The sequence below is a fragment of the Harpia harpyja genome, chromosome 1, assembly GCF_026419915.1.
Source record: "Harpia harpyja isolate bHarHar1 chromosome 1, bHarHar1 primary haplotype, whole genome shotgun sequence".
NCBI classification, from domain to species: domain Eukaryota; kingdom Metazoa; phylum Chordata; class Aves; order Accipitriformes; family Accipitridae; genus Harpia; species Harpia harpyja.
Genome location: NC_068940.1, coordinates 69,039,590 through 69,057,266, shown reverse-complemented (window position 1 = coordinate 69,057,266; position 17,677 = coordinate 69,039,590). Strand labels below are relative to the sequence as shown.

General features: G+C 37.2%; 1 protein-coding gene across 3 annotated transcripts in view; it reads right to left on the bottom strand.

The window, feature by feature from the left end:
• TBC1D5 (TBC1 domain family member 5) overlaps positions 1-17,677 on the bottom strand; it is a 328,358-nt gene that overhangs the window by 121,666 nt on the left and 189,015 nt on the right. For all 3 annotated transcript variants that reach the window (XM_052798675.1, XM_052798656.1, XM_052798664.1), the window contains 4 exons: positions 12,781-12,869; positions 11,229-11,279; positions 11,071-11,140; positions 5,586-5,758 (listed from right to left, as the gene is read on the bottom strand). In XM_052798675.1, the coding sequence (XP_052654635.1) occupies positions 5,586-5,758; positions 11,071-11,140; positions 11,229-11,279; positions 12,781-12,869 (383 nt within the window). The remainder of the gene's footprint in view (positions 1-5,585; positions 5,759-11,070; positions 11,141-11,228; positions 11,280-12,780; positions 12,870-17,677) is intronic.

Sequence of the window (17,677 nt, the reverse complement as noted above, 5' to 3'; positions counted from 1 at the left end):
TGGATGGTAACCTTTCTTAGAAAGGCCTGTTCATCTGGCAGTAAATCCTTAGCAAGGCCTCTACTGACAGACAAGCTGGGATTTATATTCCATTAAAATCTGCTTTATATGTAATGCTTTGTTTAAGTCAAACGGAAAATAATTACTGGAAATCAACAGCACTACCAGTTACTGAGTTCAGGATTAATTTGGTCCTGGACATTCAAATGAGAATTATTACTTTGTTCAGAAAGACTTTGTATTTGCCTAGTCTTAGCCATTGCTAGATACTCATTTATTTTAATAGCAAGGCCAGATTTTGGTGGTTCCCCTACTACATGCACAATAGCTCAAAGTTGCTTTCATTGTAATTGCTGTCCGGTTAACTGGGGACACTGGATTAAAAACTACAGAGGAACTGTAATTGGTTTGGACCATGCCATATATTCTCTCCCTCATTTTTTTTGTGAAGTGTGAGAATCCAAAATAAACCCAGGCATCCTGGATGATCTGTAAAGTTCTCCTTAGCAACACTGATCTTTGACCCACTTTTTCTGGAGATCATGAAGATTTCTTATGCTGATGACTAGTGGGATATATATTTTTTTTCCTGGATACAATGAATATGATTTATGTTCCTTTACTGCACAGGTAAAATCCTTTAAATTCTCCCTCCAGAGACCAATATGGTTACGGAAAAGAATACTGCCTGGCACCATAATGGCATGGGAGAGAAACTAAAACAGGTGGATGCCCCACAGCAGTGCTCATAGCAAAGCAACTAAGAATAGTAATAGTGGAGCAGCACATCTGCTGTTGACTTTGCTGTAACATAACCTTTCTAATGCTACCTTCAAATCTACACTTGTGCCGAATTACCCTGTAACTTAGTCTGCATCCTTCTCTTTTTTTTTTTTTCTTTGCTGGATGAGATAGGCTTCTTACTGAAGTATAATTGTAGTATCAGCCTAAAGGGCTGAAACTGCATCTCGAACTGCAGTAGGCAGTATGTCTATCTGATTGATCACCATAAAGCAGAGTGGCAGCGGGAGGCAAAGTCATCGGCACTGAATGTTCTAAGAAGGCCTTTTTTGTACTGAGATTAAGCTATCATGAAATATTTACACTCACTTCTGCATGCGCTTTATTGTCTATTGGATATGTGCTTAGAAAGAGTTTGCTTAACCAATATAATACTGCCATCAGTGTTATGATGCAGAAGCTAGTGAGTTTATGCCAACAGTTAATTTTTGTTCTTAAATAAAGCTTTTTACACTTATGCCTTGTCATTATCTTTGTATGCATTATTTCTATACAACCTTATCATATATATTTACATGATGTGGCTGTACTTATTGCATGTAGTTCTATGAGAATTTCATCTGATGCAGTATAATTCCCTTTGAAACCCTCAGTACAATGATATTATGTGGGACTTTTCCAATGGATTCATCTTTTCAATGAAATGTAAAAGAAGTCCTCTACTACAAATTACCCTAAATGGAAGAAAATGTCCTAAAATACAGATATATGAAGACTCAAGCCTTGTCCTTTCTCAAGCTGAGAGCACAACCTGCTTAATTTGCCACTGCAAACACTGGCCACTGCAGAAACTGCAGAATGGTTTTGCAATAATTATTTTGTAGTTTAACATGAATTAGATGTAAGGGTCAAAGAAATTAACACTAGAATACCATTTAATCTAGGACATTAATCATTGTTAACTCATCTAATTTTACAATTAAACTGGATATTCGATCCGTCAACCCTTCAGAGTATCCAATCTTTTTGTTCAATCTTCACATTTTTTTGTTTTTGAGAAAAGTTTATTATCAGGAAGCATGTCACTGAATTATTACTGTAATCAATTCCATTTATTTTCAAACCATTCTTGTGCTTTAGTTTACAAAGTACAAAGTTAGATATGATTAGATAATTCTTATAGTTTGCTTAGACTGTATGCAATTCGCAGTGCTACCAGGAACGTAGAACAATGTTACTCTGCAAAACATTATCTTAGGGTCTAAAAACAAGCTAGAGACACGGCAAATAAAGAAGGCTGAAGAATGATAAGGCACAAAGCCTTTATCTCTGTATTGCTGGTTCCATTTTGGCTGATATTAATAGCAGCTGAATAATTACCACAGGGATACGCAGCGGCTGACTGCAAGTGAATGAATGGGCGGTCTCACAAAATTTCCAGCTACAGAAATTCCTGTGCTAAGGCTCCTACTGTATATGACACCAACCTGAATGACCAGAGCACAGAAGTATGGCATAGCCAGGACCCTACTATACCTTGCTATACCTAACAGAATCCTCTTTCTGATCAGCAATGAAATGAGATAGCCAGGTAACGTGAAGTGTGTTCACTCATGCCCTCCAGAAGATACAGAAATCCACTCTCTGGAGCTAAAACTTTACAAAATGCAAACTACCCAGGGAAAAGATTTCTTCTGAACTGATGGCACCTCCCAGCGTGCAGCCTGGCGTACCAGGCTGAGGCTAATGACGCCACGGTTTGCAGAGAACTAACTGATGAAGAAAAAAAATAAATATTTTTCACATTGATATGATAAACACTATAATGAGTATACTTTTCCACAAAACCGGCATACAACTTCTGCACTACTGGACAGCAACCTAAATTAATGAGTCGTACCACACGTACTGAAATGCCTGTTAAAGCTGGTCTTGTAAGGAGGTAAGCATAATTTCAAGAAGTGTGTAACCACATTTTATTTTAAAGGACAGTTTCTGAATGTGGAAATGTACAACGCACTAGGGTACCTGGCCTCCCAGCAGAACAAGTCTCCTTGGTGTTTGAAAAATAAAAGGACTATTTGTAAACATCAAAGGTTGAAATCAACTGTATGAAAATACAGAGTAAGTAAGAATTGTTTCTACCTTGCCTCAGAAGGTTATAGAAGGATGCAAAGTATAAAATACTGTATTTTTAAATAAGTAAACTGTATAACTTGTTCAGGCTAGGGGACACTGCCACTAAATAGAAGCCTTTCCTGTTGATACTTTTCACCAGGAATGCCATAATATCTTTTGAGGGAAGTTCCCACTCTTCCTTCTACCATTTGTATATTTTCTGAGTGATATCAAGGCTGACAGATGAATATTTATTGTTGGCAAATCCAACGAACTTCAGCAAAACAATAAACTTCAACAAAAAGCTCACATGAATTCTGCACTTGGGTTAGGTTTAGCAATTATTAATAACCTATTATGTTTAAGAAATGCTGTTTCTAGTTCAAAAAATGTTAAATACAGGAAAAGATCCAGCATCTGAGACTGTCAGCTGGCTCACTACTGGAAATTACTATTCTGAAGAGTTCAGACATCATTAAAGGTGAGAATAATACAACACAGTCATGTTCCTTTCCCTTTCTTTTTCTCCTGTCCTCTATATTAAATCAGAAATCAGAGAAGGATATGACCTCACAGGCAACCTACTTTCCTCTTCTGCCAATGCAGACTCATTCTCTATGATGCTATCCATTTGTGAGAGCTTTTCAAAGCCTGTCTTTAAAATATTCTGATGGTTTTTCCTTTGTTAATTTTGATATATTATTTTACAGCCTAACAGCTCCCTCTTAGTAAGGTTTTCCTGATAGTCAGCCTGAAGCTCTCTCTCATAATTCATTCCCTTAACTGTAAATTTCTTTATTCAGATTCAGTTCTATTTATGCCACACCAGACTGCACCATTCTTCTGTTATTATAATGTTATGTTTCCAGCTAAAGTCTAATTTTTTCTTTCAATTATTTCTCTTACTGAAAGGCAAAGTCTTATACTGAAGTAAGTACCTACAGTACAAATTATTTTTGCCCCAGAATATGTTTGCAAATTTCTGAGGCTTATCTTATTTTATTTTCTGTGTGTTTTCATAAGCCTTCATAAAAAAGAAACACCGTCTTTTTGTTTTCCTTGATATTTATACTGCCTACTTATTCATTACTACTCCTGAAGTTTAAGGACGCTTGCTTTCTCTTCCAGACTAGTGAAGATATTAAGAAAATACACAACTCTACACTATGCAAAAAATACTATAATAGGACAATCTGGCCTCTTCATATTTTTAATACCTTGAGTTTACTTGGCTTATTCTTCCACTCCCTGTAACCTGTTCCTATCAAAACCACTTAAATAAGTTTTGTAGAACTACATTTATCTTCCTAATATATGTTATTTGTAAGTCTGGGACTACTACTTAGTCTTAGTTCAACTCTCCTCTTGAGGGTATACGATGTCTCAGCATTTTTCCATTTTACTGTAACATCAAATTAGACTTTAATCTTAAGTATTGCAGTTATGGCCTGACATTTACAGAGTCCCCTCCTCCCTCCCTTTCTACACTTTCTATTGAGCTGTTAAATGTAATTCACAATCATCACATTTGGAAATTCACACCATCACTGCAAAAAGTAAAAAAAAATCGAAAGTGTCATTTTTCTGCCACTGCAACTGCACATACAGCTTGCCATTTCTTTAAGGAATGATCAAAATGAATCAAATGTCTAGAATTCCAAACAATGAAGGCAAAATTCTTCCTCAAAACCACAGTCAATTCACAGTTACTCATGGCTCATCCAAGTTGCCCGCCCTGTATTGACCCAGACTGACTATAGCAGACATAACTGCTTTGGATGCAATGCTGTGCATTGCACACGTGGACAAGGCCACATCCAAAGTCGTACCTGGCCTGAGAAGCCCCCCTGGAACGGAGGCACACAATACAACCAGCTGAACGGATCTGAGCCAGCTTAATGGAAAACAGACCACCTGGGCTGACTCCGCATACAGACACTTTATTATCTCCATGCCTTAACTTTTAACATGCCCCACCACACCTGAATTACCAGTATCCAAAACCCTGTTATTGCAATAGAGGGAAGTTCACTGATACTGAACTGGTGATAAAATTAAGTAAATAAACCATTCAGTGATAATAATTTTCCCCTTTCCTGCTTCTTTGTGTCCTATTATCCCATTCCTTCTTATAGGAAAACCACAGGTAGAATAGGCACTCGATTCAGTACGTACTTCATCACTGCACTGGGAGACTTCGTCAAGTTCTCTAATATGTAGCTGAATGGACTTTATCTGCACTGGAAATGCCACTGCCACAAATACAACAGTGGGGTGTCATTTACTGTAATGCTGCCAACTGAGTAAGTTCTAAGAGATAAGCAGTACTTCTTTTTAGCCCCATTCCTCTAACCCCAAATTTAAGGAAAAAAATGTCCTAATATAATGAAATAGAATCATAGAATCATAGAATCATTTCGGTTGGAAAAGACCTTCAAGATCATCGAGTCCAACCATCATCCATGCCCCCTAAACCATGTCCTGGAGTACCCTGTCCACTCGCTTTTTGAATATCTCCAGGGATGGTGACTCAACCACTTCCCTGGGCAGCCCATTCCAATGTTTGACAACCCTCTCAGTAAAAAAATTTTTCCTAATATCTAACCTAAATCTCCCTTGCCTCAACTTGAGGCCATTTCCTCTTGTCCTATCTCCAGCCACCTGACAGAAGAGACCAAAATAAAAATAGAAGAAATTAAATTAAATAATGCTTTGCAAACACTTACAGTCCATAAATCTGTGGAGCAATTTCCAGTCGGTTCAGATGCATGTACAGCTCAATATCATGTTTCTTCAGCAGATGATCCTGAATTTGGTTTACCTTTGCTACAATAGCAATAGATGGGCCTAAGTCCTGTGGCCTTGCAAATGGCATAGGTGTAATCATCACATCTTTCTCCTGTGGACACAGAAAACAGGGGAAAGAAAAGAACATCCCATAAAGCCTTATTGTCTAAAGCAATTGTCTACAAGAGATTTGCTTTGTTGTAATCATTGGCTTCCAAAGAAACATAAAAATATTAATAATTCATTTCTTTTCCAGCAAAAGAGGAATGTCAAGCATCCACTTCTGTGGCAGGTATTGTGGGATTCCCCTTCCCAGGCGTGCCAAGGTTCATCCCCTCGTTCTGCACGTCAATTTTTACATGTGTGCTTTACTTTTCACGCTCTGACAAAATGTTGACAGCTTTATTTTAGCTTTAATATCAGCAGGCTGAGTCATTCCAGAGCAAAGCAGAATGGTAACTTAGTAGAGAATATACGCCCTCAGAGGACAATAAATTGCATACCAAATAGGAAATAACTTATTTTTGAACAATCCTTTCTAAACAGGCTTCCCTTGCTCAGAAAATCTGGTGGCTGTACCTCAAAATCTACACAACTTTGATAAAGCATCAGAAAACTTTTAAAACAAAAAAGAAATAGAACAGTGAGATGAACTTGATGGTTAGAAGGTAGTTGGTTGGACCTAAAGGTTGTGCAAACTATGTCATGATCTAGAACGTGACACACACTGAGTGAACACAGAGGAAAAAAACTACTGGAGTATTAGCGTCCTTGAACCTGATAACGCTTTAAATTTCTTCTTCCTGCAAAAGAGTGAAGTATTATTGAAAAAGACACAGAATGCTAGAAAGAAATGCAGCAGGTAATGAACCGCACTGAATAGGAAACATGTAAAAAGGAGGATGAGAAATAAAAAAGAACAAGTCAAACCTATCAAGAGAAAGATTGGGGAAAGGGAAATGGAGAATTAAGCTGTCAGGAACAATGTTAAAGTTATAAAGAGGAAAAATTGGAACAGTAAGAAGAGAAGATTTTGCAATGACTTTGTTGCAATCTGTCATTATGGCTCTCTGACCTGAAAGCTTCATTTTAGAAGATATTGTTTTTTCTACCCTTTTGCTCAGTATATTGATAGAGAAGCATTATCAAGGTCAAAGGGTAAATAATTTCAGAAGACTTCATTACAGCTTAAACTGTTGAAAGACAAATTGACTTGGTTCAATACAGTGAAAAGCACATTATTTTTAACGTTCAATAACAAAGAAAGGATTTTTTTGTTGTATAAACTATCCCCAAGGTTGTTTCCTATGGTTATAGTCCCTCTTCAACCCCATTCTCTCTGTATGAGCATTTTAAGAGGAAGGAAGAGAAATACCCACATTTTTCAGTCATTTACAACATGGTTTAACATTCAAGTGGGCAGCAAAAACTTAATAATTTCTACCAAAAAGCCTATTTTTTATGCTGATCTCCTTTGCTTGAAATATTTTTTCTTAATTATTCCACTTCTGTACTGCAGAAAATATGGTATGATGCCGAGCAGTGATTTCAGGTAAAATGTTTCTATTTAAAGAACTGATTGATTATAAATTGTACCTTAAAATCTGCTTAATTGTTGCTTTGCTATGGCAATTGCAGCAAAGGGACTGATCTATTACAGTGCAGGGGTTTTGCCATGCTTTTGTGGTACCAAGACATATTCATTTAAGATGCCCTAGCAAATCACTTGACAAAAGCTCCCTCAGACTGTCAAATAAAGTTCACTGAAATGGCATCCTTTCATTCAAAATCTTTTCTGTTCTACCAAACAGAAATTTAAAATAAACACCTAGCATCTTAGGGGCTAATAAGCAATGTCGCTGCTTACTTAAACACTAAAGTTCTTCACAGCTGCAGGTATGTTGAGAAAGGATATTTCTCCTACCTCCTTTTCTAATTTTCCATTAACTTCTTTGGGCAGCCTTCTTTTTATCCTGATTTTTGTTTCTCCATTGTATGGCTATTTCCTATTGTTGTTTCGGACCCATTTCATTGTTTTCTTGGTCACGTGCTAGAATGCAAAATACTGAAAAAGGGTATCCACTAATCTCCTTCTAATCTATACATAAAACCACTCCTAAAGTACGGTATGATATGATAACATTGCCTTAATGTTAAATGCCAGTCTATAGTAATTTTTTTCATGTACATATCAATTTATCTTTGAAACTAACCATAACAGTCTGTAACTCTCTGTATTCGTAGACTGTGCATGGTGCATCAGTTGGCACACATCTGGGGTATGAACTGTATTCTTGTTCATTCAAGGTGACTTTAACTTCAGCTTGACCACTGCATGCACTTATAACTCTGACGACTCAAAAGTTCTGTATTTTTAAACTTTCCTTGATTATAGGCATAGATTCTTGTATAGAAATCTCAATAGTAGAACCTTTCTACTTATTTGAACTTGTAATACGAGAAGACTAGCTAGTTACTCAGATTAGCCTTTATATCATTAGTTGTCTGTGGGTTTAAAGCCATCTTTACAAAATTAGACCCTTAAACACTGGCTCAAGTGTCAAGAGATTCTAAATATCAAAACTAATGCAAGCTTCCTCTTACGGAGGAGTGCCAAAACTGGAGTTATTTGTCACTTACAGCATTTGTGCACCTTGGCATAATGCAGCACTGACACATTGCTGTCAGACTGACTGACTATCAACATGGTTAAGTGCATCAAATAATATATGCTGGCTTGCCATTTTTAAAAGCATAAGTAAATGGTATCCATCAAAATGCGGCTCATCAGCATCTCAGAAATACACCCCATTAACAGAAATCTTCAAAGCATGACAGAATCTGTGGGGACAGCAGTTGCAATCAATAATCAATGCCTTGACTGTCCATGCCTCCCGATTTGGTGCACTCCACCAAGAAGCTCAGTGGATGACTAGAGTGCATGTGATAGGTCTGTTGTCTCCTTTCACAAAATTTGGTTGAGAAAATGACAATACATTTAGTCAGTTGAAATTGCTCCAAAATATCACATCAGCTGGTGTGAAAGAAAGAGCCCAAACAGAAAGATGCTCAAATAAACTAATACAACTACGCCGCCAAAATGTTTAACTAGAAATGACTCACAGTGCCTGTGCCTAAAGCACAGAAGCCAAGTGGACAACATGATACTGTGCCCCTGCCCATACTCACTATATATTAAGTTGCCAGATGACAAAAACCACCCGTTTTCTTTTTGTGAGCTTCTAAGTCTTGGAAGAAAATTAAGTGCACAGGTTTAGTCATCTACTGCTAACAGGAAATATAAGTGATCAATCCCAAAGGGATGCAGTTCACAATAAAAAGACAAAAAGAGGGATGGCTCAGAGATGTGCTATACTGTTTACAGGAGAGCATCAGATTCACCTCTAAGAACAGTTTAAATGTGGATACCAGTGAAATGCAGCTGAAAAATTCAGATCAAGCATTGGGAACAGAGTCACCAAATCCTGCCACAAAACATTACCTACCACAACACGAACTGGAATGGCTGGCAGTCAATACTAATATAATTTATATATTCATGCATTTAGGAAACAAATGCTACAGCAGTAAAGAGAGGCTAGGACATAGTACAAGTATAAACCGTGGACAGATTTCTCTCATTAACCACTAGGGAATGGAGTAGCTGGAGAAGCTCCTCTAATGGCAATTGGGAGTAATGGAACCAACTGTTAGAGGCTATAAAATGTAACATGTCTCTCAGAGCACATGCTTTCATTGCTTCCTTTGTGAAGATTCAGACTTTATTATGTAGCTTACCCTCAAAGTCATGACTGTAAAAGGCATACGTACAAGAAAGGATTATTAAAGATTATACATGTTTGCAAAGAACAAGAACAAACAACTAGATATTAATCCATGCGCTTTGCATTGTTAATTTTTTATGCCACGAAAGGACTGGAAAGGGCAATGTAAACTTTCACCTTCTACCCAAGCACTGCAAATCTGTAAGCAGACCTAGTTATTTCCCAGAATAAAATTCAACCTCAGACTTTACCACCTCTGTCACAGAAATTGGAACATTCAAATGCATTTGAATATACTGAATTCTGAAAAGCTACACTCAGAGAAACATGTCTCACAGCTTTGTTGTTGGAATAAAAGTGACTATGTAATAAGTTCATAAAATTTGTATCTCATATGTTTTATCCTTAGTTACTGAGAATTATGTAAAAACCCAAATCCAAATAGTAATTTATAACTGTAGATAGCTTAGGCCAAGATGCCAGTGCTCCATGTCTAATAAAATATATACACAGATACATTTAAACATTTAAAGAAAATAGAAGCTTTTAAGTGAGTCTTGGGTGAACACCTTTTCCCTCAACAGACAAGAAAAACCACCTCTCAAACTAGTGCTCCCTAATGACAGTTTGCAAATATAGGTTTTGGTGCACACATGTGGACATCCAAACCCGACCAAATTCTTACTAATTTTTTGTTAACTCTAGATACCCACCCCACGGTCTATGTGAAAAATGCTGAAGTGAATCAAGCTGGAACTAAGTTTGGAGGACAACTCTTTTAGGATATAATGCACTGAAAGTCTTGGCAATACCTGTAACACAGCTATGTTTTGCTAGAGCCTTCTACATACACTCCATTACACAAATCATTTTTCAGCATTAAAAAAAGGACAGAAATGTAAACAGGGAAAGAGACAGGAAAAAATATTCAAAGGAAATCTTGAGCAATTGACTGAGGGAATTGTCCCTCATGCCACGCATGAAAAACAGTTACAGGCAAGGACTAGATAGTCCCTGGAAGGTCCCTGCAAAGAAGCAACATACTAAATACAGTGGTGTCTGTATAGCTACACAGGAGATCTGAGGGCACAGACATTCCCTCTGTTTGAATACCCTGAGGTCAAGAAGAAATAAAGTAAGGAAATGGAGTGATGAAGTCAGGGGAAGATTCACGCTGCCCTTTGATGGACAGGCTATGATTAAAGTTTTGGTTTCACAGCAAATTGTTTATATTGTAAACAGCTGAAAACAATTCAAGCCTCAATAAGTTAAACACTGCCTATATACTTTTATTTAACATGACATTTGCACAGGTTTTGGGCATGTAGATGTGCCTATGACAGGCATTCTTTCGAATGCTACCCAAGAACATCACTCATACATAGGTGAATCTGTGTTTGCACATTTGGCTTTTGATTACCAAGTGATCTTTCAACAGATAGAAACTCTCACCTGGAAGACTTTCCACACGTGCTTATGACCAAATTCTGAAGAACCTCTAAAGAATGTAAACTTGCTTGAGCCTGCTTTAACCAAGTTGTTTAAGAGAAGATGCCTTATTAGCTTCAAATTACTTGAATCATATTAAAAATCACCTTTGCTTAAAAATACAATAAAAACATTTTAGAGCAATATTTACCTTCTGACTGTCATGTTCAAAAGTTGAAAACCAATGTTCTGCAGTTTTCATAAGACATGTGAACATTGCACTGAAGGGGAAAAAACCAGAAACTTGGTGTTAAATAATGTATTACGAATAAGAGCAAACTAAACGTAAAGGAAGTTGTTAAAACTTACTAGGCATCATGTTCCAGATATTCAGGATTCAAAAGAACTTTCATTTCCTCGCTGAAAAAGGCAACAGTGAACAATCCAAATGTGAATGTTTATTTTTGGTCAGTGTTCTGCATGTACTATTATGTATTTATAAGCCAACTTTCATATAAAGTGCAAATGAGAAAACTAGCCTTTTTAATTAAAAAGAGCAACTCCACTGAACAAATGAAGTCTTTCCTTTTTATAAAGATCAAAACCAAATTAGCTGCCTTGTCTGCACTACAATGAAGTAACCATCTAATTATTCCAAATAACAAATTACTGAATGTCACAATGTATTATTTGAATATGCTTGATCTAGAATAATTGATTGCTGCACAATCTATCACTGTTTGTCCCAAACAAAAAAAATATGGTTACTGGTCAAATATGCAGTATCAAAACATTAATTTATTTTGTTTTAATAGCCTGTATTTTTATTGTACTTTAACAGTAATTAATCAGTGACAGCACCCCTTTTCCATCTACTTTGCTGCTTAGCTCTACTTTTTCAGTGGGGATGGAACAGAATGCTGTGCATAACACATGGTTATTTTAAGTTACTTAGCACTGAAGAGCATCTTCTAGGTAGTTTCAGGATATCTAAGGACAGACTTTGAATAAAAACACACACTTGTAAATAATCTCCATCCTTATGCTTAACTGCCTTTGGACAATCACGTTGACGGGTGCTAACAGAGGTTACATTATATAGTACATGTAATTAAATTGGCTTTTATTCACTGCTGAACTCCAAAAGAGAGTGCAAAAAGACAGATTAAAAGAAATGACCTAAATATCACAAGAGATACAAGAAGGCAACTATTTTTTTTTTTTTAAAAAAGGTTTACATATAGGGCAAGAAAAAAAGCATCTGAATTTGGTTGTCAGACAATCATATGTGATGTAATATTTTATACATATGTGTATGATTACACGCGCACACATACACACACACACAGTTTGAGTGAAATAGAGAATCAGTAGGTAAACTTAATGTTACTACCAAGTCAAAAGATAGTCAGATATTGCAGCTACAACATTGCAGGTGATGAAAGAAATATCAGTCACAACAATTTGTCTCCATTGATTTTTTTTTTCCTTTAAGATATGAGGAAAAGAGAGTTGGTAACATGTCTGTTCTATGACTGTAGTTCTCTAATCTGCCTCCAACCTGCAATGACAAAAACTAAACCATTTCTGGGAATAAGAATGAGGTGAAGCGGTAGGTAATTATGTAAGCTTTTTGATTAAGGTTTTCCTTAGGTTTCTTGTCTCCCCTGTTTTTGCCAGCTGTTATCTGTGAAGGGGCCAATGTCTACACTTTTAATTCCCCTTTCAGAAGCTGTAGTAGGGAAGACGAAATAAGGACATTCCCATCAAAGCATAAGGATGCAACAATTTCTGACATCAATTTATCAATTATAAACAAAGAATTAAGGAAGACATGTTTCTAAGTTCTAGTCCAGCCAACTTACTTATTTTTTTATGAAAGTGGATTTTTAATACTATACAAATAAAATACAATGCTTGCCTTGGTTGTGCAGCTTCACTGGCATGTGAAAAAGCTTGGTGGTCACAATGCAGGATAAAGACAATGGGAGCTAAAAGTTCATGCATACCCTAAACATAAAAGGAAGGAAAAGTATAGTAAGATTTTCCAGTCATATAATAGTTCCTAATGCATATCATCAGGCAGCCAGCAATATTAGGTGCAGACTAACTAAAAGCATGAACATTTACATTCTTAACAGAACGGTTTCATAATCAATGGCTTTTATCTTAAATTCTGATTAAATCCAAGTGTTTATTCTTCTATAATATACAGAAGCAAGTTATTCTCCCTTTTTCGAACACAACAGACAACAAATTGGCAATGGTAGGCAACCCTGCACCTGGCAGTTTACTCCAAGATCTAAATTCATAAATATGAATTTTATTTACGATAATTACAATCAAGTTCCACAGTACAAAGATCTGCAATAGGGACAAATTACAAAATTTTGAATTATTTTTTATTTGATAATGTTCCAAAACCATAGATAAAAGCATAACAATAGCCTTCAGAGGAGAAAAGGGCAGCTATCTGGGAAATTCTGGTGAGACACTGGAACAGGTTGCCCAGAGAGGTTGTGGTTGCCCCATCCCTGGAAGTGTCCAAGGCCAGGTTGGATGGGGCTCTGAGCAACCTGGGCTAGTGGAAGGTGTCTCTGCCCATGGCAGGGGGGTTGGAACTAGATGATCTTTAAGGGCACTTCCAACCCAAACCACTCTATGATTCTATGATTCCTATGGACATGAGAAATCAAATGAGTTGTTTGGTTTTTGTTTTTTTCATTTTATTTGTTATGTCAATATTAAAAATAAACTTATACTAACACAATGCATAGGAGACTTGGTACTGTTCCATTACAGACTATTACTTACATATGCAATCTGTATTAAGATACAGAAAAAATACAGAAACATGCAGGCATCAGAACAGAAAAAACTGGTGGATAGTTGAGGACTTGGACCAGCATTAGAAGCATGGCTGGGCTACCCAGGCCAGTTATTGGTGTTTTTACCCGGAGCTCATCAGGAACAAAAAAGGAGTCTTGATTTGCCTTGATTCACCTGGGGCTTGTCAATTTGTTATCAGGAGCAGAAGCAACCGCTTCAGGAAACAAGCAATCCAGTTGGCAAGCAGCTACACACTGGCAGGTAAAACTATAGCCTGCAGAATGAAACCTCATCTTCAGCAGATATTCAGCCCCTTCCGTCAGATTAGATCAGGGAAAAGGAGGATTTGGCATATCATGACTGGGGAATTTGGTTATGTCAGGGCAGTTGGGCTTCCAGTGGTAGACTAGGACGGCAGGTAGGAACTACACAAGCTACAGGTTGGGCTGGGGGTCACCCATACAAAAAAAGTGAGGGGAGCCCTTTGGTGGTGGAAAGGATGTGGGATGAAGGGTGGAGACCTGTCTGGCTGCCTCTGGACACAGGGATCACTCCAAGGGGAGGGAACTCCTGAGCTCAGCCCAAAACCACCAACTACAGCCGGGGCTTGGTGCAAGGCACCCAGGCTACCTGTGCCGGGTCTCGCTCTGGGTGAAGTCCTTGCCCGGCTGTAGGAGGAAGGAAGAGTGTGCTGCCAGCAGTGCTCCCGTTCAAAGCTGCAACTATGTCACCAAGTGGAGCCTCAGTCCCAAGTGCAGGTGACTGCTCTGGGCAGACGGGGTGCCAGGAAGACCATCTTGTCTATCCTGTTGGCAGAAAGAGCACTGGGGCTGGCCCATCAAGCTCACAGGCATTTCAGGCTGCTGTCGGTAGTCAGATGGTGGGTACCCAGACAGGAGCTGTTCTACTTTTAGGCTTGCAGTTCCAAGCTAGGAAGCCTCTCCACTTGCTTTTCCAGCCCTTTCAGTGATGGACAGACGTGAGCAATGGAAAACTTGCCTGTGCGGCTACCCTGCTGCTTTGCTGGTATATCAGTTGATATTCCATGTAGCATTTGAGGAGTATTCAATATCAGTGAGTTAGCTTATCAGCTTCATATGTATAAAACAGATCCATTAACTACTAAAAACCTTCAACTGTTATTGGAAATAATAGGGTGTTCCTTAAGTGGTCCAAACTGAGCAGAGATGTAGATGTGGAAGCCCTCTCTAGATCATTATCTATTTTGAGTGTGCTCAGATGCATGTTAGCGAATCTTATCTGTTTGTAGAGGAAATTCCAATACCTAGCAGTGCTGAAGGAAAAAAAAAAGAGGTTTGGAAATTTCTCTGTGTGCTATCAACTGAAATCCTAGGAAATTGAATTTTAATTTCTCCAGGACTGAGATGACTTATAACCTCAACTGTAGGGTTGCAGCAATAGCAGTCAGTTGACTGGGCAAAGCCAAAGACAGCGACACTACTGAAGTTTGGATGTTTTCTTTCTCTTCCTACTTCTGAACTTTTAGGGACTACTTTGACAGATGAAGACTAAATAGAAATTCAGTTAGGAAAAAAAAAGATTAAACCTAATGTAGCCACCAGATTTCAGGAACTGATGTAAAATTCCCAGACACAACAACGTGGGTTAGATTACAAATTGACAGCTTTAGATTTCTCAGAGTCTTATGGTCATACCAAGAGGGAAAGGAGTAAGAGAGACAGGGAGATAGGTCCAGGATTAGACAACAAATATAAGTGGCAAAAATATTTAAATAAACTGTAGATAACCTGGGTTGTACTTTCATACATACTCACAGCCCTCGGTTAATTAACAGCTCCACGTCTAATCTTTTATTCGCCCTGATATACTAACATGAAATAAGAGAAATGGAAATGCCAAAAACTTGACTCTCTAATAAAACTACCACCTAAGCTGTAAACATGTAAGCTGAAGAAAAAGAAAGAGGACATAAAATAAGAATTAGTTATAAAAGATGAAAGCACATCATACATTCTTCCAACATAATAATCTATCAACTTTATAATAAAGTAGAATCGTAATGTGGCTGCCCACATACAACAAAACCAAAACAAACAGATGATTAAATATCAGGATTTCAAAAAGATACCTCTGATCTTTCAGTTACAAGAGTACTTCAAATGTTTAGAGATTTTTAGCTTGGCAAGAAAAGCCACCAGTGTAATATGCATACACATATTTTTTCAATGCTGCACTTTACTAAAACTCTTTAGTGTTAATAAATAAGTTGACAGAGCTCAGATAATTTTATGACACTTCCCAGCTACAACAAAATATTGATTTCATAATACAGCCTATGGTTTAGAAAGAAAACCAGAAATATAGCATTTCTACAATGAAAAGTGAATCAATGCATTTCAAAATTGTATTGACTTCTCTAAGGGCAATCAAATCATGAGCGAACAACAGTTAGCCTAGTGATTTAGCTTAATCATCACTATTTGTTTTCAGTGTAACTAGGACCAGAATTTTGGCACCAGTATTACAGAAGAATGCTAAGAGTAATTTTTACATATCCTTAAGTACAATATACTATTCTCTTTAGATTTTATATTTACAGCTGCTATTTAAAAATTCAACAATCCCAGTGAGGATTCTGTCTTTAAAATCTGTAATACAGCTTCACAACTTTCTACTCCATTTGACTAGGGACAGAAATATCTTTTTCCTCATCAAATAAAATGTTACTTCACGCTGGTCAAAAAACCACAAACCCTACTACAAAGACGACTTTCATGCATATATGCATATTAAACAAACATTATTGATTGCTTCTTGTAAGACTATATGCTGATGCTATGTAATAGTTTCAATAAAATGTTGTAAACTTCAGATACACTTTATTTACATTTATAAGCATGCAAATTGTCAAGGATCTATAACTTTTTCCAAATATTTTGAAAGAGAAACATTGGGTCCTGTACAGAGGCTGACAGACAGAATTATAAGTTTTCATTTATTGGCCAAGTGTTATAATTCCAATAGCAAATGTAGCTCTTGTATGTGGTCATACAAATGAGACAGAGGAATTCTCATAGAGAACAACAGGACCAGTCCCATGATGGATACTGAATATGAAGACAAACTCCTTAATTTGGGCTTTGTATTCAGGTCACTGTAGAAGGAGCAGCTTGGAGGTGATCTGTTATTGATGAATTAATAGTAACTATTACTTTCAAGAAAGTATGCTAGGCTTTGATGTAGTGGAAATTATGGGAAGTGGGGCTTAAGTCAATGGTAAAAACAGAACCAATAAAAATAGTAGGACAGGAAGATTGACTGCAACATAGGCATTTGCTAAAAGAGGGAAAAAACCATACCCTGTCACCACCACATACCCTATTTCCTATTAGCTAATTCAGAGAAGGGTACTGATGGACATGAAAGAAATGTTATCTAAAAAGAGAGGGACATTGGGACAAAAAAGGAAGATTGTTACTCATAAGTTAACAGGAGCATTAATTTAAACAAACAAACAAACAAACCCACCCTTTTAAAATGAGGTAAGAAAAAAGAAAAGCTCCTAATAAAAGTGACACATGTCCACAACAAGAGAGGAAAACCACAATTATTTGCTATTTTGTGGACTTGGCACAGCACCACGAGACTTGGGTGATATACTGAACACACTTCAGAGAGATTAAATCAACAGTTTTTCATGATCCAAATTTATTTGATTTTCTGCACTTCACCTCTCCCCTTAGTCCTGTGGCAACCCCTTCCTGGAATTACTGCACTACTGATGCACACCAGTTGAAAACAGAGGTAAAGAAGTTTTCTTTGTCAACAGCCTGTAGGCTCGCAAAATTGAACCTGTTCTTTTATCTGCCTATGTTCATTTAGCCCACCAAGCAGTCTTTATTAAAGCTGAGGCATCAGGCAGTCAAAGTTCATTAATACCATTTATATAATCTCTGCAGTTTCAATTAACTCAGCAAGACATTCTACTACATGATAACAGTCTCATT